At 43.6% G+C, this 23,224-nt stretch overlaps 1 protein-coding gene across 3 annotated transcripts in view; it reads right to left on the reverse strand.

Annotated features, from left to right (window-relative positions):
* Positions 1–23,224, reverse strand: part of LOC126442673 (poly [ADP-ribose] polymerase tankyrase-1-like) — a 96,549-nt gene that overhangs the window by 41,843 nt on the left and 31,482 nt on the right. For all 3 annotated transcript variants that reach the window (XM_050090723.1, XM_050090724.1, XM_050090725.1), the window contains exon 4: positions 6,539–6,614. In XM_050090723.1, coding sequence (XP_049946680.1) covers positions 6,539–6,614 — 76 coding nt within the window. The remainder of the gene's footprint in view (positions 1–6,538; positions 6,615–23,224) is intronic.

Consider the following 23,224-nt stretch of genomic DNA (forward strand, 5'->3'; position numbering starts at 1 on the left):
ACCACAAAACAAGAAGATTATCTTCCTGAAGACGAGGCGAATCGTTTGTAGATCGTGGAGTTTATGGGGCTCGGATCCTGCATGTATGCTTATCATGTAGGCACCCAGAGGTGTGCTTTGTGTATGCATTATGAAGTGTCAATGGTTCTCACATCTGAAGATTACAATGAGTGGTTTCTTTGTGTGTGCCTGTTTTTCTTAACCAGCTGGTGCTTGTCCATGTTTCTCCTGTATACAGCGTAAACATACCAGAAACCATTAACTAAATACCAAATATATCGTACACCGAAAATATATTGTACATAGAAAGAGCGGATTCACTGAAATGTAAATATACTGAAAGAAATGCTGGATATGTGGAATGTACTGATTATATGGAAAATGTAGTATCCAAGTTCTATCATTAATGCAGGTGATAGCCAAAAGTCATCAAAAATAGTACTTTGTAAATAAAAATTGTGTGTCCATATACATATGTTATAAAGAAAATATTGTTGATGAACTAGAACAAATAATTGATTGTAACCCAAAAATACACTGCATGTACGACACAGAAGCAAAAGTTTTCGTGATAAGCTGTCAGTTAATTTGTTATACCATCGTTATTATTTGCAGACCCTTTTAACTAGATTCTTGCAGCTGAACTACATACAGGAAACTTTTAGTGATGATTTGCTGTTGTTTATAACAAACCTGCACCTCTCCACCATGATGGTCAGATATAGAATGGAGACAGAGGCCTACACACAGTTGAGCTAGTTATAAAGGATGATAAGGGAGAGGACGAGGAGAGCTCGAATCTTGTTGGTCCATTGTGCTCCCACTGACTGAGAGAGATTTCAGACCTATTTTACGTCATATGACCTAGTATCGAGTCCATTTGTATAAGGAGTGTGGCTACGATCATGTGATGTCACGATCTCGAACATAACTCACATAGTTGGCTAAGTGGTGCCTCTGCGTGCCTTTCATCAATTCCTGGTGGTTCCTCAGAGTGGAGAGGTTGGGGCAGTGAGAAACCCGAGTGTGTAACCTGACACCAGAAGTCCTTATCAGTGTAACCTGATACTCAAGGTGACGGCTGTCTGGAACATACACTGGAAACCTACTCTCATTGACAAGAACTGCCCAATGACCTTTTGCTCATCTACTATTGCTAAAATTACGTAATATGATACTTGTTCCGCGTTCAGTGATGGTAACACAGAGACAGACTAGGATCTGATGCAAGTTGCTTCTCCAAAAACATATTGAAGACGATTGATAATGTATGTACTGCTAGGGTCTAAATACCAGTGAAGGGAACACCAGAAGAATCATACTAGAAGAAAAGAGCTACATAAAGACTAAACTATCCAAATGTATGGTTATGGTCAACATTAACATATTTGTTTCTGACATAAACATTCCATTTCATGAAATTATCGTTTTTCAGTGCGTAAGGAACGTTTTATGCTAAACCGTTATGGATAAGAAGATGAACTTTAGTACAGACTTTATATATGTTATAACACAGCTCTTGTGGCACAAAATTTTTCAAAGTGCGTTATTTTCAAATACATTTAAATTCTTGCAAAATAAAAATTACTGTATCTCTTTCATGTAAACTTAAAAATATTCTGAGAGTTCAAAGAATGACACTAAAAATACAGCACATAGATTTGTTTATCTAATTACTAAGAATGACTTACCACATTTTCAAATGGACAACAAAAATATCATTTAAAAAATATTCCCAATGCCATAACATGTACTCTGAAACTACCCTGCAACGTTCTGACCAACCCATTCCACAAAAAATTGAAAAACAAAATCCAGATTATAGACAATTCACAATGACATCTGCAAAATTTAGTTCGATTATCTCTCAAACAGTTAATGTTACAGTAGCTTGTATGTGGGCACCTGTTTTCTCATACATCCACCCTTATGAGTGTATGAATACAGTGGAACCTGTCTTGCTCATTTACTGTGTCATAGGAGCTCAGCTATGGGCCATGTCGTAATCGATATTATACAAGTTTCATTAATTGTGTCTATACGTTTGGATGGTTGTTTGCTAAAGTAAAAATTTGTTATGGACTAATAATGTAATTCATCTCTTCCACGAATCATGTACTTCGCTATTGGTGGGGAGGCTTGGTGCCTCAGTGATACAGACAGCTGTAACTTAGGTGCAACAATGACAGAGGGTGTCTGTTGAGAGGCCAGACAAACATGTGGTCCCTGAAGAGGGGCAGCAGGCTTTTAAGTAATGGCAGGGGGAAACAGTCTGGACGACTGACTAATCTGGCCACGGTATAACAACTAAAAAGGCGTTGCTGTGTTTGTACTGTGAATGACTGAAAGCAAGGGGAAAGTACAGCCATAATTTTTCCCGATGCACCTCTGCTGTATGCTTGATCGATGATGGCATCTACTTGTGTAAATTGTTACGAAGGCCAGTAATCCCACATTTGGATCTCTGGATGGTACCTACTCAGGAGGATATCGTTATCAGGAGAAACAAAATTGGCGTTCTATGCATCAGAGCATGGAATGTCAGATCCCTGTGGCGGAGTGGTTACACGACAATAACATCCCTGTAATGGAATGGCTTGCACAAAGTCCTGACATGAATCCTTTAGAACACCTGTGCCACGTTTTGGAACGCCGAATTGGTGCCAGGCTGCGCCGACCGACATCGATACCTCTCCTCAGTGCAGCAGTCCGTGAAGAATAGGCTGCCATTCCTCAGAGAACCTTCCAGGACCTGATTGAACGTATGCCTCCGAGAGTGGAAACTGTAATCAAGGCTAAGGGTGGGACAACACCATACTGAATTCCAGCATTACCGATGGAGGGTGCCCGGAACTTGTAAGTGATTTTCAGCAAAGTGTCTGGATACTTTTGATCATATAGAGTAAGTGTAAAAGAACGGACTCTGAAAGTTACAGACCATTAACTCTAACATCAGTTGGCTGAAGGATCCATAACGTGTTCTCGGCTAGAATACAGTAAATTTTCTTGAGAGGGAGAAGCTTCTGTCTATAATTCAGCATGGCTTTAGAAAGCATCGCTCTAGTGAAACTCGGCTTACACTCACTTACACGAGATCGTGCGAACAATGGATGACGTGAAATGGGCGGATTCCATAGAAACAGATATCCGTAAAACATTTGACACGATGTCACAGTGCCGACTGTTAACGAAAGTACAAGCACACAGAATGGGTTCCTAGGTATATGAGTCACCTGAAGATATTTTAAGTAACAGAACCCAGTACGTTGTCCCCGACGGCGAGTTTGAGGCTGTGATATTCTTAGGAGTGTACCAGAGAAGCGCAATAAGGCCGCTGTTATTTTCTATGTACATAAAAGATCTGGCAGACAGGGTAAACAGCAGTCTGCGGCTGTTTGGTGCCGATGATGTGACATACGGGAAGGCGCCGTCGTTGAGTGACTGTAGGAGGAGACAGGATGACTTAGACAAAATTTCCAGGTGGTGTGATGAATAGCAGCTGGCTCTAAATGTAGAAACACGTAAGTTAATGTACACTGCTGGCCACCGTAAATGCAACGCCAAGAAAGACAAGAGGTAGCACAACAAAATTTATTTTGTAGATAACGTGTTGACCAAGTATCAAATGATTACGTTTACAGACGTCTGTGACATGTGGTTCCCGCCAGAATCAGTAGCCAGAGTAGCCGCCATTGTTGGAGATCACCGCTGCCACACGTCTCGGCATTGAGTCAAAGAGACGTTGGATGTGTTCCTGGGATACAGCAGCCCAAGCAGCTTCCACACGTTGCCAAAGATCATCTGGTGTGGCAGCTGGGGATGTAATCTGGGTCACTCTTTGAGCAACCATGGACCACATGTTTTCTATCGGCGAAAGATCCGGAGAGCGAGCCGGCCAGGGAAGCAATTCAATCTGGTTATTGACGAAGAACCTTTGGACAATGCGTGCCACGTGTGGTCGCGCATTATCCTGTTGAAATATGGCTGTGGCCGAGCCCTGAAAGTAAGGAAGGACAACTGGCTCCAGCACCTCGGATATGTAGCGCCGGCGATTTAAAGTACCGGCAATGCGTACTAGAGGCGTGCGAGAGTAATATCCAATACCGCCCCATACCATAATACCCGGTGCAAGACCAGTGTGGCGGTGCATAATGCAGCTGTCCAGCATCCTCTCTCCACAGTGTCTCCACACTCGAATCCGACCTTCGTGGTGCTGCAGACAGGAGCGTGCCTCGTCAGTAAAGACAACGTCATTCCATTCTGCCGTCCACATCCGTCTGTCATCACACCATTGGCGACGGAGGCGTCTGTGGTTCTGCGTCAATGGTAGACGAAGCAATGGACGTCTTGCGGACAGACCACTCTGCTGTAAACGGCGTCGAATGGTACGTGCAGACACTGGATGATGCGTTACAGACGCAATGTGCTGTGCTATGGTTCGGGATGTCACTGAGCGCCCGTTTACTGCCATGCGCACAATTTGCCTATCAGCACGTGCAGTGGTGCACCGAGGTGAATGCGATCGACCACGTCGGTCGGTCGTACCCTACTGCATCCAACGGTCACATATTCGCATTACAGTTGTTTGGTTTCGTCCAACACGATTAGCGATTTCTCTGTATGATAATCCACAATCTCGGTAAGCCACTATCCTTCCTCTGTCGAACTCGGATATTTGATCAAAAGATGTCCGCTGTTGTCTACGAGGCATAACTGATCGTCTTGTGAAACAACCACAAGGTAAACACACGTGCCGAACGTACACTCGTCGAAATCGCCAAGCCTTAAATGGCGCTATGAGGTGGCGCCACAGGCGCGCGTGATGTGCGTCTGCGCTGAAATTCTAATCAGTTGCATATCTCATCGCTGCAAACTCATGGTGTAAATTTCACTTGATTCGGATGCTTCCTTCAGGTTGTTGCATTTACGGTGGCCAGCAGTGTAGATGAGTAGGACAGCCAAACCCATAATGTTCAATTATAGTAGTAGCAGTGTTCTGCTTGGCATGGTTACGTCGATGATTAAATATCTAGAGGTAACAAATATGAAGTCGAATGAGCATGTAAAGAGTGTAGTATGGAATGCGAATGGTCGACTTTGGTTTACTTGGAGAATTCTAGGAAAATGTGGTTCATGTGTAAAGGAGTCTAGTGCGACCCATTGTTGAGTATTGTACGAGTTTTTGGGATCCACACCAGGTCAAATTGAAGGAGGATGTCGAAGAAGTTCGGAAACGGTCTGCTAGATTTTTTACCAGTAGGCTCAAACAACAGGCAAGTGTTATGGTGTTGCTTCAGTGTGACCGGATTTAATTCGACTACATTCCATTATCATTGTTTAGCTTTTGTTAATGTTCATCTTATATCCTCCTTTCAAGACACTGTCCATTCCGTTGAACTGTCTTCCATGTCCTCCGCAGTGACTGAATTACAATGTAACTGGCAAACCTCAAAGACTTTATTTCTTCTCCATGGATTTTAATTCCTATTCCAAATTTTTCTTTTGTTTGTTTCACTGCTTGCTAATATACAGACTGAATAACGTGGAGGATAGGCTACAATCCTGTCTCGCTCCCTTCCCAACCACTGCTTGCCACTGGAGCCTAGTATACCTCTAAAAAGCTATACCTAAATCCCCAATACACGTAGGAGAATACAACTGAATTTTGCTTATGAAATTGCACAAATGCACCTACTGAGTGAAAGAGAAATAAGCAACACACCAGAAATGTAGTTATGATGTGAGAATAGTGATTATTCTGACTGCCCAGTTTACCAGACACAACAAGACTTCCGCACATGAGGGTTTACAGCATGGCAGGATATTTTAAGTACGTTACTGGACTCCATGCAGCGTGACAGAGCACACTGCTGAGTTGCTGGCACTGATACTGGGTGAAGGACCTGTCCTCACCTTCATCCTCTCTCTGCACGGCAGGATGCCATTGATAGGCATCTAACTGTCAGCGGTATCAGAGATGGCAAACAACAATAAGCTCTAGTCTTCATACAAGTGGTCTACAGTGCCCTACACGGGCCACAGAGGGTGGAGCTACACATTCGTGAGCCCTAGCTGCTAACTGTACACATTACTGTGTTTGCTCTGTTTCTGTTTTGAGCGGCACATCTTTGGTTCCAATTCTGGAATGGTTCCTCGTGTGACCACTGCCAGGGCACCTTTCCTCACAGGCTTCCCGCGAGAACCAATATAAGAGCGCCTTGCATTTATGCAATTTAACAGAAATCATGACAGCAAGTAGGGTCGAAACAATTTATGAAGCTACGAGAAACTCGTCTATTATATGACATTCCTTAGCTAACTTATTTGGTAATGTACACACTTCAGTTTCGACATTCGATAAGCCTATTATGAGAAGTCACTTAAAGCATTATGAGCTATCACAAAATGGCCATGAGTGATAGTGTATTTTACAGCACAGACGGACCTAAGGAAACTGAGTGTAATACACTGCAGGCTTCAGAATAGCACACACCCCTAGAACTGGGCAACACAGGCGAGTGCCTTCTCACGTGCCTACCTGGTTTCTGTTGCTGGCTCCAGGTCCACGGCCGCCGTGTCCGTAACCTCCTGAGCTGGCGCCGTCGGGGGCGATTCTGAAAAACGGCGTCACCGGGCAGTTCTATGTCCGTACACAGATCTGTCTACACTTGTGTGAGCTACAGGCAGACCTGTAGCAAGCAACAGTTGGTAGATGTTGTCCATCAAAATCCAATTAGAGCAATATCCTTGCGGCATGTGATTGATTCTATATATAAACAGCTGGAAATCTTTAATAATATCACTTAACGAATTTCCTATTTGTTTACATATAAGGCCCCGACTTTCTTTCTACTGTTGCTTGCTCAGAAAGTCTTCCTGTATAGAGGTCTAGCATAATTCTAAAAACACCAGATCGAACTGCTGCAGAATTTTATTGAGCTATCCTCCTGAAACTAAAAAGGAAACTTTCACAGCCGGAAGTATCATGTCCATTATAATTATCCGGGCTGTTATGCCGTGGTCGGTTGATGAATTCCGTGGTGATTCCCAACGTTTCGTCTCCGACTGCGGGAGACATCTTCAAGGGCGTCCGTAGCTTGATGGAAGGTCCAACACACACACTGGCTCGCTACTGACTGCCGCTAAATTCTGTGTCCGCGCGCCCCCGCACCGCGGCGTGACGTCACTTGTTTTGAAAACGTCAGTGCACTTGGCCGCTGTCCGTCGCCGTCGATCGCCGTTGCCATCACCCAGTAGTGGACGAGTGGTACACATCTTCTTTAACACCGGCATCCATATACCGTTTAATTTGACGCCCTCCTCCTTTCGGTTGAAATTATTTGGGTGTTTAGCGACTTCGATTGCCTCCCTGTAGAGCCTTTCGTAGTATTCGCTCGTGGCCGCTAGTACTTGCGTCTCCTCGAAACGAAAATTGTGGTTCCCTGGCTGGAAAGCATGCTCCGCAACAGCTGATGGTTCCGTTTCTCCTCTTCTACAATTTCCCTTGTGCTCTTCCAAACGTTTAGAAACAGTTCTTTTGGTGGTACCCACTTAAACATCACCACAGCTGCATGGGATCCTATACACTCCATATTTTTCCAATGGTCTGCGAGCGTCCTTGGCAGGCCTAAGGTATTCCTGTATCTTCCTGGCGGGCTTGTAAATTACGGTAATATTCCGCTTCGTCAAGATCCTCCCGGCAGGAAAACCTTAGATTTTGCAGTAGCCTGTACGTCTGTATGATTTCTGCGTGGCAGCCGCAACGCACGTTTTATTTCGGCGGACGAATATCCGTTCTTCGTTAGTGCATTGTGGAGATGTTCCATCTCAGCGTCGAGCAACTCAGGTTCACAAATATTTCTAGCTCTGTCCGCTAACGTCTTGATAACACCTCGCTTCTGTTGTGGGTGGTGGTTCGAATCCCGGTGCAAATAACGGTCCGTGTGCGTGGATTTGCGGTACACTGAGTGGCCCAAACTACCATTTTCGTTTCTAAACACAAGCACAACGAGGAAATGTAGTTTGCCGTCTACCTCCTCCTCCATTGTAAACTGAATTCTTGAGTTTATACTGTTCAGATGTTCGTGGAACCGGCTTAGTTCCTCCCTACCATGTCTCCACAACACAAACGTGTCATCCACGTATCGGAACCATACATTTGGTTTCTTGCTGGCAGTACCTAAGGCCTGTTCTTCGAATTTCTCCATAAAGAAGTTTGCAATTACGGGACTCAGGGGGCTTCCCATAGCCACGCCATCCGTTTGGTCATAAAACTGTTCATTCCACTTGAAGTATGTGGTCGTCAAACAACACTTAAACAGCTCTAAAATATCGGAAGGAAAAATTCGATCCAGCTGTTCCAATACATCATTAAGTGGAACCATGGTAAACAGCCGGTGTTAAAGAAGATGTGTACCACTCGTCCACTACTGGGAGATGGCAACAGCGATCGACGGTGACGGACAGAGGTCAATTGCACTGACGTTTTCAAAACACGTGGCGTCACGCCGCGGCGCGGGGGCGCGCGGACACGGAATTTAGCGGCAGTCAGTAGCGAGCCAGTGTGTGTGTTGGACCTTCCATCAAGCTACGGACGCCCTTGAAGATGTCTCCCGCAGTTGGAGACGAAACGTTGGGAATCACCACAGAATTCATCAACCGACCACGGCATAACAGCCCGGATAATTATAATGGACATGATATCCTCCTGAAGTCAATAGTTACTTAAGAAAACAACAAAATTTTATGACTGGAGTCGGTATTATTCTGCTTTAATTGCTAATACTGAATGTTTTCATGAAGGGAATGGTTCACATAGGGTACTAATCATCTGATACTAAAATCTGGAATATCTTTCCCGAAAATATTATGTCCATGTAACAGATATTGTTAGGCTGCAACTCATTCTATACACATTCGAGGCAGTCCAATATGACAAAGCCCAACCAGGCGTAGGACGACAAGTCAGAGCCAGTCATAGTGAATACGACTTCCTTTCAAATAACATACTTGCTCTCGTTTTGTAACTGATATCGTGCCACCACTGTGTTGTAGATGTTACAGACAACAAGATAATTCTCACTGACATCACTTTTCACTCACATTTCTCTTCTTGCTGAATGTATTCTCAGTCGAGTCTATTATGTCCACTTTACTTGGTCATGCTGATCCTTTAAATGAGATTACAAACCACTTTCCAAATAGAACAATTACTAGAACTAAAAATTCTGAGAAACAACCAAGCCCTGGGGCACACAACACTTCCGCCAAACTTAAAATAGCTTGAGAAATGCGAACCACGTATCTCTTAAATGCTCGTATCTGTAACACATATGAAAGGGGAAAACTGCCAGCAGGTTTTGAAGAGTTCTGAAAATATCCATCCTAAAGAGAAGTATGATTTAAAACGCGAAATCAGACAAACGCCCAGAAAGGGCTTTAAGTCTTGTGTGAAGTGGATGGTGTCTATGAGGGTACTTGTTTCAGTGTAGCTGTGATGCCTCTTCACCGTTTCCATTTGCTTGCCCATACACAAACACCATCTCGGCTTGTTCCTGATGTGGATGCCGGACTACTCTGCTGCTTACAGTACGCCGTGTCAATAACACAGCCTGCAACACACAAGGAACACACGGCACGTAATCAGAGGGACATCTTCCATTCGTCAGCACCACCTAATGCGACAACGATGCATTTCCGGACATATGTCAATAGGATTTTTTCCTCCATTTCTAGTCAGGAATCCGTCCTTACAACTTGATGGTTTTATTAACGTTCACCATATATTTACACAGGAATCCTACCAGAACGTTTACCTTCAATAGTTATTTTTAATCTATGCAAAGTGGGGCACTTAAGAAAGTAGTCGAGCAGTTAGAGGTAAATGTGGAAATACAGAAGAAAGGAACATATACGCTGATGACACACAAGTTTTATCCGAAAGTGGTCTAGATCTCGGCTGTATCTGAAATAAAAAGAATAAAGTTACGAGTAAGAACTACCACACGATAATAAATGAGTAAGTGATGGTCTGTGACAATGGATGACAAACCTGCGTTCGAGTACATGTGCGTGACAGGCTATTGCAATGATTCGTTTATTTAGTTAGACAAAGAGATCACTAGTGGTGCACAAAACAAAGATCAAATAGGCAGAACTGCCCACAAAACAATGACTTAAAGGAAGGAAGTATTTACCTCTAAACGTAGCGGCCAACAAATCAGAAACAGTTTTCTGCAAAATTGTATTTGGAGTGTGGTATTGTGTCACACTGGGACCAGAGCTCTGGCAACTGTGTAAAGGAAGGGACCGGATTCGTCTGAGCAGGGGTGTTGCAGGCGTATCCTAAAAATAAAATGGACTGATACAGTAACATTAAAAGAAGGTCAGAGGAGGTGGTTTTATGTAATCAGTATGTATTAAAAAAGTAAACGCACAATGTGCGTGGCGTTGAAACTCAGAAACGGGTCTCGATCCGATCAGGAGAGTTATATGGTGTGGTAGACATCTATCCGCCATCCATGAAGGAGGCTCCCATTTTTACCTGAAGGGCGAGGTTTTGAAGATATAATGGCTGGGACGTTCCGCCATATAGAAATTTCTAGAACATTCCGGAACATTCGAGAGTATTCGAGAACGATACAGAACATTCGAGAGTATTCGAGACGATTGCACAACATTGCAGAATGTTCCACAATGATCCGAGATGTTCTGGAATCTTCAGGAGTAGTATGGCAGATTTCAGAATGCTTGGGAACATCCTGGAACCTGTCAGATCACTGTGGAACATTCCATAACACTCTTGAACGTTATGGAATGTTCTGGAACACTGTTGACCGTTCGAAGGCGCTTTGGTATGTTCTCAAATTCGGCACTGGTGGGGCTACACATAAAGCTAGACCTGTAGTGGGTTTCAACGTCAGTTTCTTATGAGTGACGAAGGGAGGAACATCAAACGTTCGGCAGTGAGTCGATAGACACCGACAGTGAAGTGTGAGTAACTAAACTCATACAGTGACTGAATATAAATAGAAAAAAAAGTGTGAAAAGTGTGTAAAACTACGTAACGTATTTGTAAAGCAGGAAAAATGTCACATGATGTATGACATTATAGTTTATTGCTTCTTTACTAACCACTGTATTGGTGACACACCTCGCAGACAGAATGCACGTAAGTAGTAGGGCAACAAGGACCTCGCTCCACATTGCAGGTTGCCTAACTCAGGGACAGGTATACACTCAGGGGCAAACCTATTGTTCTGCTTTGATTGACAGGTTATTAACCTGTTGTTCTCCTTTGATTGATGTCCTTGTTGCCTCGCTACTCACATACACCACTGGAAGTAACTGAAACATTATATCAGTGTACGACACAACTTAGGAGACATGACATCAGAAACAACGAGATACGTGAAAAACTGCCGCACCATGCATGAATTTAGTAGTTTGTTACTAGTAACTCCATTCGCAACACATTGCGCACACCATATTCACATGTTCCGCTCAAATTATGTCATTGTACGACAAATGGTTCAGGCACTGCGTGGTATACACGATATGCACAGCTGTAAACAAACACCTTGGTAGCTCTGGGTTTCTCTGCTAGTACTGTTGTGAAATGGAGTTCAGGCTGTGTGGTATCTACTGAGACATGAGAGGCTGCTAAAACTGATAACACACAGATATATGATCGAAGTAAGGACCAGAGGAAGACTACAGCTGAAGTACATGGATCAAACTATAAAAGATGTCGCCTGCAACTCCAACATAGAAATGGAGAAAAGGGCAGTAAGATGGGAAGACTGAGATTTGCTGTTGTCAGATCTTCAGACTGAACACTGAAGACTTGTCATATGCTAGGGTAGGCAACTTAATAACAAATATTGCTACACTTTACCATTCTCAGTTCCCTGACCAGCTCCAGAGCATCATACATCTGTATTTCAAACTTTTTAAGCCACTTCATATTAACATGTATGTCTCTAGCATCCATATTGTTCTTTACTACAAGCCACATTCCATTCTGGCACGTTGCTTTCCCCTCTACTAAGTCATTCACAGCAATTATAATTTAACAAGAAGTGTGATTTTATCCTTTATGTACAGTGTCTCACATCAGAAGCGCGACACTCAGCATCACTCACTGCACACTTTTCTCTGTAGTCAATAAGTACAGCTGGAATCAGGTGTGAATGCACCCGCTTTCTGCTCTTACAAACACCTGTCATGAGCTTCAAGAAAAAAAAGAGCACTGCATAATTCTGAAACTATGCTGCGTTCCCATCTCAACACATTTATTGAATTAGGAAAGTGCCTCATAAAAATTCATAAAACTAATTTCCTGTTTAATATTGGTGCTTACACTTTGAGAAATTTTTGACACTAACAATGAGTGCCTAATATTACTTTGGTTGTCTTTAGAAAAGAATGCACATATCTCTCTAGTTAATGGTTGTGGTACTATAATCAATCTCATGCATCCATAAATTATTGTAAAGAGTTTTATTTATTTGGGACATAAAAAAAGAGAGAAAGGATAATTAAACTACACTGCTGAAAGACACTTCCAGAATTGTGACAAATCTCTGCCAACGCTTACCCCACACAAAACTAATATGGTCATCAATCCTGAAAATTCATAAGCAGGATTCCCTCATGCATACTACAAGAAAGGATAAGGAACTGAACCACTTCATCCTGAACCATGAATTTTCAGCACCAGGCTGCTGAAATGATATAGGTCATTCAAATATATCCATACGAATACGTAGTGTTCATTGCACGTGAGATACTACACAAACTGTGAACCTTGTAGGATATTATAATGATGGTGAAAAATGCTTAAAGTGGGTAGATGTTGACCAGCTCTCGTTGGTATACCCTGGAGGGCATGAACCCACTCATCTTGTGAGTAGTAGTGCTGCAGGAACTTCGACAAAATATTTTTAGTAATATTGTACTGCAGTTTTAATTCTAAGGTAGTCAATCACAGAGATGTGGAGGGCAAATGCAAATGAAGTTCTCATGCATTGAGAGGGTCAATTACTTCATTTGACTTACTACAACACCAAAGTAAATGTGCAAAGAACTTGTACAGCTTGAGTCCACTTATCTGTGTGGTTTTGCACTCCCTCTGGTGTGAATCCACTCACAGACTCAGTTGGCGAAGATGTTATTTAGCCATTGTTTCATCTCATGGGGCAATCTGGCCCAAACCCCCAGGATAGTGCCAATAGGATGAGGTTCACATTCGAAATGGTTCCATACATCTGCAGACCTTGCTGGCCACTAGAGTGCCTCGCATCTTGCAGACATTTCGCAGAGACACATGTATGGCTGAGCATTGTTTAGTTTAAAAGTGGCATCATGTTACATATGACATGTGAAACGTAACACACGAGGGGACAGAATGTCTGTCACGTACCATTGAGCAGAGTACTCACAATCACCACCGGTCATAACCCAAATTCATGAGCAATAGCACTACACACGTTGGCACAATGTGTAACACCTCTATGTGCCTCCAAAACGTTGGAATAATGAAACCTCTACCCAGGTCGCTGCCGTACTCGCTACCAATGGTTTCCAGGTTCTTACAGAGCTGTGATAAATTGCTGAACACCACACAATGCCATTCACTAGTCAGCTGCAAATGTTTCCCCATGGCAGCACCACTCCAGATTCAATCATTTGTGTTGTCATGCAGATGGCATCCTATGCATCGGACGTTAATTCTGTAGTCTTGCTGCAGCTAGTCTCCAGCCAATGATGAGGGATGACAGAATGTCGCAGAGTCAATTACGTTTGCTCTGATGGCAGGTGCAGATGCGAAGAAGTTACAATGTACTTGTTGCACAATATGGCAATCGTCCACTGTGGTGATCAGACATGGTCAAACGAACCTTTCATGATGGGTACGCCTGCACTTAGGTTCCCATGGAGTGGGTCACTGTCCCAGCAGAACGCTCCACGAGTCTGGATAATACATCATACGATAATCTGGCTGAAGGGAGATCAACACTGAGGCCCTTTCCATCTCTCTCAGTAACTAATAATGCTGGTCCACATGTGCACACAGCGTCTCCATGTCAGTCAGAGTGATCAATCAACATCTTACACGTTAATCCACATGATGCAGCCAGCTAGGCCTTGTAACCACACAAAACAGAAGCAAGTGAAATACGCTACAGTGGCCATTCCACTTGTCACAGAGAACTGCAGCTCTAATCATTTAGATACCTGCAGATGTCGTGTACATTCTTAACATTGCTCTTACATCTCATATCTTCTGGGAGCTTCACTTTTTTTCAGGGATTCCATGACGACTTTTAGGGAGTTCATTACTTTGTAGCATTTTAAGACGATGTGTCATTAATACATGTTGTAGTACGTATCAAATTTCTGTAATAGATGAGCAAAAGTATTCATATGTATGAAAGGCGATTCAATAATGAAATAGGCACATTGGTCTGGGAAAACAACTGTTAGTAGGACAAGTTTCGTACTTTTATGGCTACAATTTGCCATCACTAGGATGAAACCAGATCAGCTAATGTTTCAACATTGTTTTGTTTATAACCTCAAAAATACATTTCAAGATGGAGAGTTCGCTTGAGACGTCCACATTAGTTGAACAACGTTCGGTTATTCGTTCTTAACTTACTGAAGGCGAGAAACCCCTGAATACATACCACAGAATGTCTTACGTTTATGCTGAAGGTTCTAGATATCATGCAAATTTTTACAAGGCGATAGAGCAGTTCAAAAATGGTCGCGACTCAGTGACTGACGAACACCACTCTGGCCCACCAGTTGCAGTTTCAACTCCTCACTTGAAAGTCGAACTGATGACATTATTCGTGCCGACCGCCGCGTGACTGTGGAAATAATAGTTGATAAGGTCCAAGTCAGTACAGGTACAGTTCATAATATTATCTGTAACAAACTGAAGTAACGCAAAACATGTGCAAGATCGGTCCCAAAGGAGTCATCGCGGGTACGCTAGGAAACAAGGTTGAGAGTGCACAGAGCTAAAGGAACGTTATGAAACGCGAGGTGCGCACTTCCTTCACAAATTTTAACTTGTGATGAAACTTGGGCTTACTACTATGAGCCAGAACCCAAGCATCAGCAAGAAAAGTCATGTTGACGGTGTTTTGGGATGCTGAAGGTCCAGTTTTTTGTGATTACCTCGAAGCGTACAATGAGTGGCCAGTAGTACTCGAATTTGAAACATCGTGAATCCAGCCATGAGAGAGAGACGACGTGGATCTCAGAGGAGAGGTGTGATTCTCCATTAAGACAACGCACACCCTCATTTTGCTCAGGTAATCCGTGACACCATCGACTAAATGGGCTGGGAAGCACTGCCTCATCCCCCTTACAGTCGTGATTTAGCACCTAGTGACTGCCATTTGTTTCGTGCAGTGAAGGTGGCATTACGTGGAAAGAGATTCCAGGAAAATTAGGATGTGAAAAAGTTTGTGGGAAGTTGCTTCAAACATCAAGATAAAGGTTTCTTTGCAGCCGGAATAAAAAAGGTTGTAGCCCGTTGGAAGAAGTGCATAAATGTTCAAGGAGGTTATGCTGAAACGTTTCGTTTTCTAAAAATAAACGCTTTTTCCTCCGGCCCAAGTTGTCTCTTTAATTATTGAATGACCCTTGTCTGTCCACTTTGTAACTGTTCCCCATTCTTTGTACTCCAAGTACACATAATCAGTGGCTGCAGTGTTGACCAGTCATGGAGAGACTGGAGGTGGAGAGACGAATCCACCGCCGGCCGCGGTGGTCTAGCGGTTCTGGCGCTGCAGTCCGGAACTGCGGGACTGCTGCGGTCGCAGGTTCGAATCCTGCCTCGGGCATGGGTGTTGTGTGATGTCCTTAGGTTAGTTAGGTTTAAGTAGTTCTAAGTTCTAGGGGACTGATGACCATAGATGTTAAGTCCCATAGTGCTCAGAGCCATTTTTGAGCGAATCCACCCACTAATTCGTGACGACAGAGGAGCAATTTTCAGGTGGGCAGAGGCAAATGTGCCAGTGCAAGCCGCTGTGACTTAGTGGAATAAAGTTGCGCCGTCTATTGCCGACACAAGGAATGAGGGAGGAGAAACATGTGACTGCTGGCAGGGCTTTCAGGAACGAGCCAGCTCAGGTGTCTCGTAACGGTGCTGCCCAGACGTCTAACAACATGGCCGACAGGGGAAAGTATGTAGCAGCACACCAATTTGTGCGGCTACATGTTCGCTCTTCTCAATACTGGTGGTCGGCTGGAGACACACAACACCGCACCAGACACATCTATTTGAAGAGCCGAGGCTTGTGCCAGGTGTGACAACACAAACAGGGGGCGCTTGGGCAGGTGACGCTTTCTCGTCTGCCTCTCGCTACTGGGTGATGAACTTTGGCGCTTGGACGTTTAAGCTGCTGGCTGATGGCCCAGCCTCGTTCGCTATGGCTTTCCCCAGGCGCCTGTACACTTACACCCGTGATCGCTTGGTTCGATTAATGTAAGCCCATCATGCTTACAAGAAAGCTTAAACGCTGCTCCCGACCAACAACAGCGAGCAATACTGCACCCTTAACACCCAACTCCATGCCAGAACTGTTTGATCCCTACAGAGATATGGAAGGAGAATTATATACCTCATAATTTAATTACGCTGTGTGATCAAATGTATCCAGACACCACCAAAAACATACGTTTTTCATATTAGGTGCATTCTGCTGTCCTCTACTGCCAGGTATTCTATATCAGTGACCTCAGTAGTCATTAGACATCGTGAGAGAGCAGAATGCGGCGCTTCGCGGAACTCACGGACTTCGAACATGGTGAGGTGATTGGGTGGCACTTGTAGCATACGTCTGTATTCGAGATTTCCACACTCCAAAACACCCCTAGTTTCACTTTTTTCGATATTATAGCGAAGTGGAAACGTGAAGAGAGACGTACAGCAGAAAAGCGTACAGGCAGCCCTCGTCTGGTGGCTGACAAAGACCGCCAGCATCTGAAGAGGTTCGTAATGTGTAACAGGCAGACATCCGTTCAGACCGTCACACAGGAATCCCAAACTGCGATAAGGGTCCACTGCAAGTGCTATGACAGTTAGGCGGGAGGTGAGAAAACTTGGGTTCCATTGTCGAGCAGCTGCTCATGAGCCACACATCACCACAGTAAATGCCAAACGACCCCTCTCTCGGTGTAAGGAGCGTAAACATCGGACGACTGAACAGATGAAAAACGTTGTGTGAAGTGATGAACCACGGTACACAATGTGGAGATCCGATGGCACGGTGTTTGTATGTCGAAACCCTGGTGAACGTCACCTGCCAGCGTGTGTTGTGCCAAGAGTAAAATTCGGAGGCGATGGTGTTATGGCGTAGTCTTGTATTTCATGGAGGGGGCATGCACCCCTTGTTGTTTTGCTTGGCACTATCACAGCGCAGGCCTACATTGATGTTTTATTTATCTTCTTACTTCTCACTGTGGAAGAGAAGTTCTGAAATGGTGAATGCATCTTTCAATCATAATTCACGGCTTGTGGCGAGGTGGTTACATGACAATAACGTCCCTGTAATGGACTGACCTGCACAGAGTCCTGACCTGAATCCTATAGAACACCTTTGGGATCTGTTGGAAGGCCGACTTCGTGCCAGGACTCAACGACCGACATCGATACCTCTCCCCAGTGGAGCACTCGGTGAAAAATGGCCTGCCATTCCCCAAGAAACCTTCCAGCACATGTTTGAAAGTATGTCTGCGAGAGTGGGAGATGTCATGAAGGCTAAGGGTAGGCCAACACCATATTGAATTCCAGCATTAGCCATGAAGGGCCCAACGAACTTGCAGGACATTATCAGCCAGGTGTTCGGATATTATTGATCTCGTAGTGTGTGTCAGGAGGCCGCAAACAAGGCTACTCTATAGGCAAAAATTGAAGGATATATTCAAGGTTCTTCTCTTTTGTTCATTTTCTATACCTATGAACAATGGTCTATGTGGTTAGCAAAGACGAGCTGATGGGCTGAATGTGTTCTACATATGAGCATTCTAAACTGTGAATTTTTTGAATTTCTGTAGGATATAATTATGTACAACATCTGGCCATATTCCTGGGTAAGGACCCCTATGTTAATACATACTATGATATGCCCAGCAAATAGAGTGAAATCAAGAATTCAGCTGAATATTTGACAACTTTGTCTCGATTCTCTACAGTCTCAATGGACTGAAGCATTGTCGCTTCATCCGGCATTTCGTTATGAATCCGGAAATTGATGGCAGTGATTCATTATGTTTGGCTGCTGATGGACAATAAGCCACAGATGATTTTTGCAAATCTATGCAATATTTAGGAAAAAATTGTGAATTAGTTCGTCTGTTCGCTGCTGTCATTTTACAGAAGGTTGTTCACAATCTGACACAGTGTGTGGATTTATCAATTGCCATTGTCCAATTCCATATACCAAACAACTGGTTTACAAGACGTTCAGTACATGCATCAAGTTGTACACACATATTGGTCTTGAAAGTCTGTTTCAGCAGGTGTGCGATAAATCTGATAATTTGTGATAATGCCGTTTATCAGCTGTCGATGAACACTGTGTAACAGGTAGAATTTGTCAAAACTCACCACAGAATAATGCGGGTACACAAGTTAAAAGCTTTTTATTTACACTCAGATGTTTCACTATACGATGCAGTGCTTACAGTGGTTTTTTGTAGGCTGCATTACATTTTTCCCGTATAGTGGGTAGACATGATTGTGGTACTTCACCTATAGCAGAATATTTGTTAATACTGCATGGTGATGACTCATGCATTTGCATATAAAATTGATATTTCGGTACTAAATGGGCTATCTGGCCAAAATCCAAAACAGATGCTGCAATTTTAGATGATTTAATTACCATGGCAACAGCGCGTGGCGGCCCTGATGGTCACCCACCCAAGTGCCGGCCACTCCCGACAGCGCTCAACTTCGGTGATCTGACGAGAACTGGTGTACCCACTGTGGCAAGGCCGTTGCCCCCTGTTTAGCAATAATTGCAATTAACAACATTCTTAGAGACGACCTAATGCATCGATTCAGTGCAAATTGGGGTGTCCTGTGACTGCGTTATCTAATTTGCCAAGTTATAACTTGTTTGCTAATGTGTCCTGAATGCATAAGGTTGGCAATTCAAAGAAAATTAGTGTCCTACGAAACATACCGTCCCTTCACAATGAGAAAAATGCACTTAACGTGAATTTTTTGTTTGTGAAGTACATGTGATCTTCGTTTCCAAGGTCCACTCCCAAATGAACAACTGTTTGATGTCGTTCATGGATTTAAAAAAATAAAATACGTCATTCTGTCTCATTGCTACTGACGCAAGCCCCAGCTGATATTGGCCAATTTCGCTGATGGATGCTGTTGCATTTCCCATCCCATCCCATCGCCATCTTTCTTGACACGTCTGCACATGCACTTGAGCCACTTCACCGAATAGCATTGTTCGCTTTTGGTGTGTATTTTGTATGTATTTGTGAGGAACGGTAAACACGATACATCTCCATTCGTATGTAATTCAGCATCGTTGTTTCCTAATTTTATAGTGATGGCTTTTCCTCCATCTTTAGCTGATCGTCGGCGTCAGAGTGGATACCAGACATCGCATCTGATAGTCCGGCAGTTAAGTGTGTTGGGTTTCAGTTCGTGTATTTCTCATCAGACATGCTTAGTGGATTATTTGCTGAGTGAGTCACATGGAACACATATCATAATTTGGTAACGACCTAGAGTCTGTCCATCTGAGTAGAGGTTTTAGAGACTTTGGTCATTCACTTATGCAATAAAATGGAACACCTACAGCAATCCTTACGATGTTATTTATTAAATGAACACTACTTTCGGTGCTCCAATACATCGTTTCCAGGCCTTAATTGGCGCTGAGCGAGTTAACTCCAATGGCATATACGATTCATCAGTGGGATACATTTATGACTAACTGTAAGAACGATGTCATGTTCGTAGTTGATAGTTGGAGACACAACGTCGCTGTTGCAGGTAGTCTGCGAAATCCAGTTTATAGATGTTTCCCATTGATGAATCTTGTATACGAATGGTGTTAAGCCCCTCAGCTTCAGTTAAGGCCAAAAGATTATGTAATGAAGCACCGAAACTGGTAATCATATAATAAATGACATCATAAGGACGGTTACAGGTTCGCCATTCTATTACGGAAAATAACCGAATTCTGGATAAATGTGGACAACTGGTACACCTACTGAGACGATTTGACCAATATGATCTGGTGGGCGCGTTTTTCTATCAACCAAGTCAAAATGTATGCTAATGGCAACCCTCTCTTACGCCACTCAATAGAATGCATCCAACAGCGTCTTTCCATAAACGCGATCCTTTGTAGTGAGATCGATTGAAGATTTCAATGGTACTTTGAGCACACGTTCTGAAACATCATGACGATTAAATGATGCCTGTCCACTTAACGAAAGTTCTTTCATTTCATTAAAAGTAGGATTGAATGTGATTAGAATGAGAAAACTGGGCTGCTCTATGCGCGAACACGTGTCATTGCATGTTGTCCATTCTCACTCACTTGCAGTTCACTCCACGTAGATGTACGCTGCTTAGCTCAGTGGTAACGTGCTTGCCTTCCATGCAGCGGGGCCAGGTTCGATTCCCGGCCGGGTTGGAGATTTTCTCCGCTCGTGGACTGGGTGTTGTGTTATCCTCACCACCGGCACGTGCGTCGTCCCGTGTAGCGTCGACTGAACAGAGACTCGCACTTGGCGGCCGAACCTCCCCGGATGTGGCCTCCCGGCCAGCAGTGACGCGTAGACGTGGCTGGTAGTGTGGCCATTTTTCTCGACTTTTGAGTTTCACATTGAAATAGTGATTTCATGGGATTCATGTTGATGTTGTTAACAACATTAAAAGACCTAACACACTGATACGACATGTCAGAAAGTAAGGTCTAAATTTGAGTGGTGTAAATAAATAACTTTGGTAGAACAAAATCAGCGTACTTGTTGTTCAATCCTAAATAACTTTTTCGCCCAAAGACGACTATGTTGTCTTTTAAAAAATTCTACACGACTGTGAACTCTAATCGCAAGAAGTAGAAAATATAGCTGTTAGGAATTATTTTTAGGGAGAAGAAAGGAAGATTATGGTTCCACATTTCGTCGACAGTGAGGTCATTACGGATGGAACACAAGCTCGGATTGTTTGAAGGACAGGGAAGGAAACTGGCTGTGCCCTTTCATGGAACCATCGTGGCATTTCTCAGGAGAGATTTCGGTAAATCACAGAAAACCTAAGTCTGGATGGCTGTACGTAGATGTGAACGGTCGTCGAACTTAATGCGTATTCTTTTCAGAACATATTTTCAATAGAGTGGAAGTCAGATATGGATGGTAAACAGTACACGCGCGAAGAGAACAGGAACTTTCCAAATTAATGGTACAGAAGGACGCTAAAAAAAAAAGGTCGTGTGACTAGGGCCTCCCGTCGGGTAGACCGTTTCGATTCGACGCCACTTCGGCGACTTGGGCGTCGATAGGGATGAAATGATGATGATTAGGACAACATAACACCCAATCCCTGAAAGGAGAAAAATCTCCGACCAAGCCGGGAATCGAACCCGGGTCCTTAGGACTGACGTTCTGTAGTGCTGAGCACTTCTTTTTTTTTTTTTTTTTTGCATTTTGTTCGTTATTCATCGTTGTGTTTGGTCGTTGCGGACGTCGCGAGACATCCTGTTCAAGTTCGGTGGTTGATCCTTCCACAATTTCTTATTTTATTTCAGAGGCCAACCGGCTCTCTGATCGAACACGCTGAACTACCACCACTCAGCTACCGGGGGCGGACAGTAGGATGCTGAAGATTAAATAGGAAGATAGGATAATTCAGCAAGAAAAGCAGAGTGGAATCACAGAGGATTTTTTGGGTACAACTGAAAGAAGGGACATGTTGATAGGACACAGTCTGAAGGATGGGGCTGTAGTTAAACTGTCAGTTGAAGGACCGCGTGGTTTGAGGCGCCATGTCATGGATCGCGCGGCCTCTGCAGCCGGAGGTTTGAGTCCTCCGTCGGACATGGGTGTGTGTGTTGTTCTTACGTAAGTTAGTTTACTTTAGTTTAAGTAGTGGGTAAGTCTAGGGACCGATGATCTCAGCAGTTTGGTAGCTGGGAAATTCACACATTTCTACATTTGATGATAGTATACGGATACTTGTGTCTGTAGCAAGCAGACCATATGGAGAAGTAAGTTTCATCTCACAATGCTATTCGTCAGCTAATACACGTAGCAGTTCATTTGCAGGGGAATTAAGAGAGGAAAGGAGTGAACGGTCATCCTAGACACTATCATCACAGCATTGGTCACTTCGTTTTTCGTAAAATCCTTGGAAGATTTTGTATTTTTCGATAGTTCAGAGACAGCCGCTAAAGTGGGAACTGGAATAATGAGCAACTGCTGAGTGTAACCAAGCTAAAACTAGCAATGGGCGCTAGATTGTATGATACGTACCAAGAAAATTTGAGGAAAATGCAATCGTTAGTGTCACAGTCTTTTATGCTAATAAATCACAGTAGCTTGGAAACATAGACCATCTCTCTATTGTAAAATCTAGCATACAGCTAACAGAACTGCGGCACATACAACAATGTTAGAGTTTATTTACGTTTTTCGTAATTCACTTCTCGTGCAATGACTGAATGGGACCCCAAATGACATTATACAAATTGATCTTGGATATCGACATTTGGCCTCGTTATCGAGGATGTTTCTGTAAGAGTGTGCAAAAGTTTAACAGGACGAACAGGATGCTCCACTGAGCAGTTTCAGGTAGCGAACTGGGGCTTGCAAGCATGACATCGACGAACAAGATTCTGTTGCACGCTCACAAATATCTCTGGTGTGTCTCGAATCACATCACAGGCAGCTACTATTCTGGCAATAATCCATCTCCGTATCCACTGAGGTCTCATATGCAAGTGACTTTAGATATCCCAATTGGAAATAATAAGGGGGATTCAGGTCAGGTGACCTCGCAGGCCATGAGACAGGACCTCACTTTCCAGTCCAGTGACCAGTTGAGAGGGCTGCGGACATCCACACTGGAGTGGGCAGTGCAACATCATGTTGTACCCACATCCCCTCAAGAACAGCCAAGGGGCAATGTAAAAACGATACAACAGAGCCACCTTACGGATAAGTT

Source organism: Schistocerca serialis, unplaced genomic scaffold (assembly GCF_023864345.2).
Source record: "Schistocerca serialis cubense isolate TAMUIC-IGC-003099 unplaced genomic scaffold, iqSchSeri2.2 HiC_scaffold_1400, whole genome shotgun sequence".
NCBI classification, from domain to species: Eukaryota; Metazoa; Arthropoda; class Insecta; order Orthoptera; family Acrididae; genus Schistocerca; species Schistocerca serialis.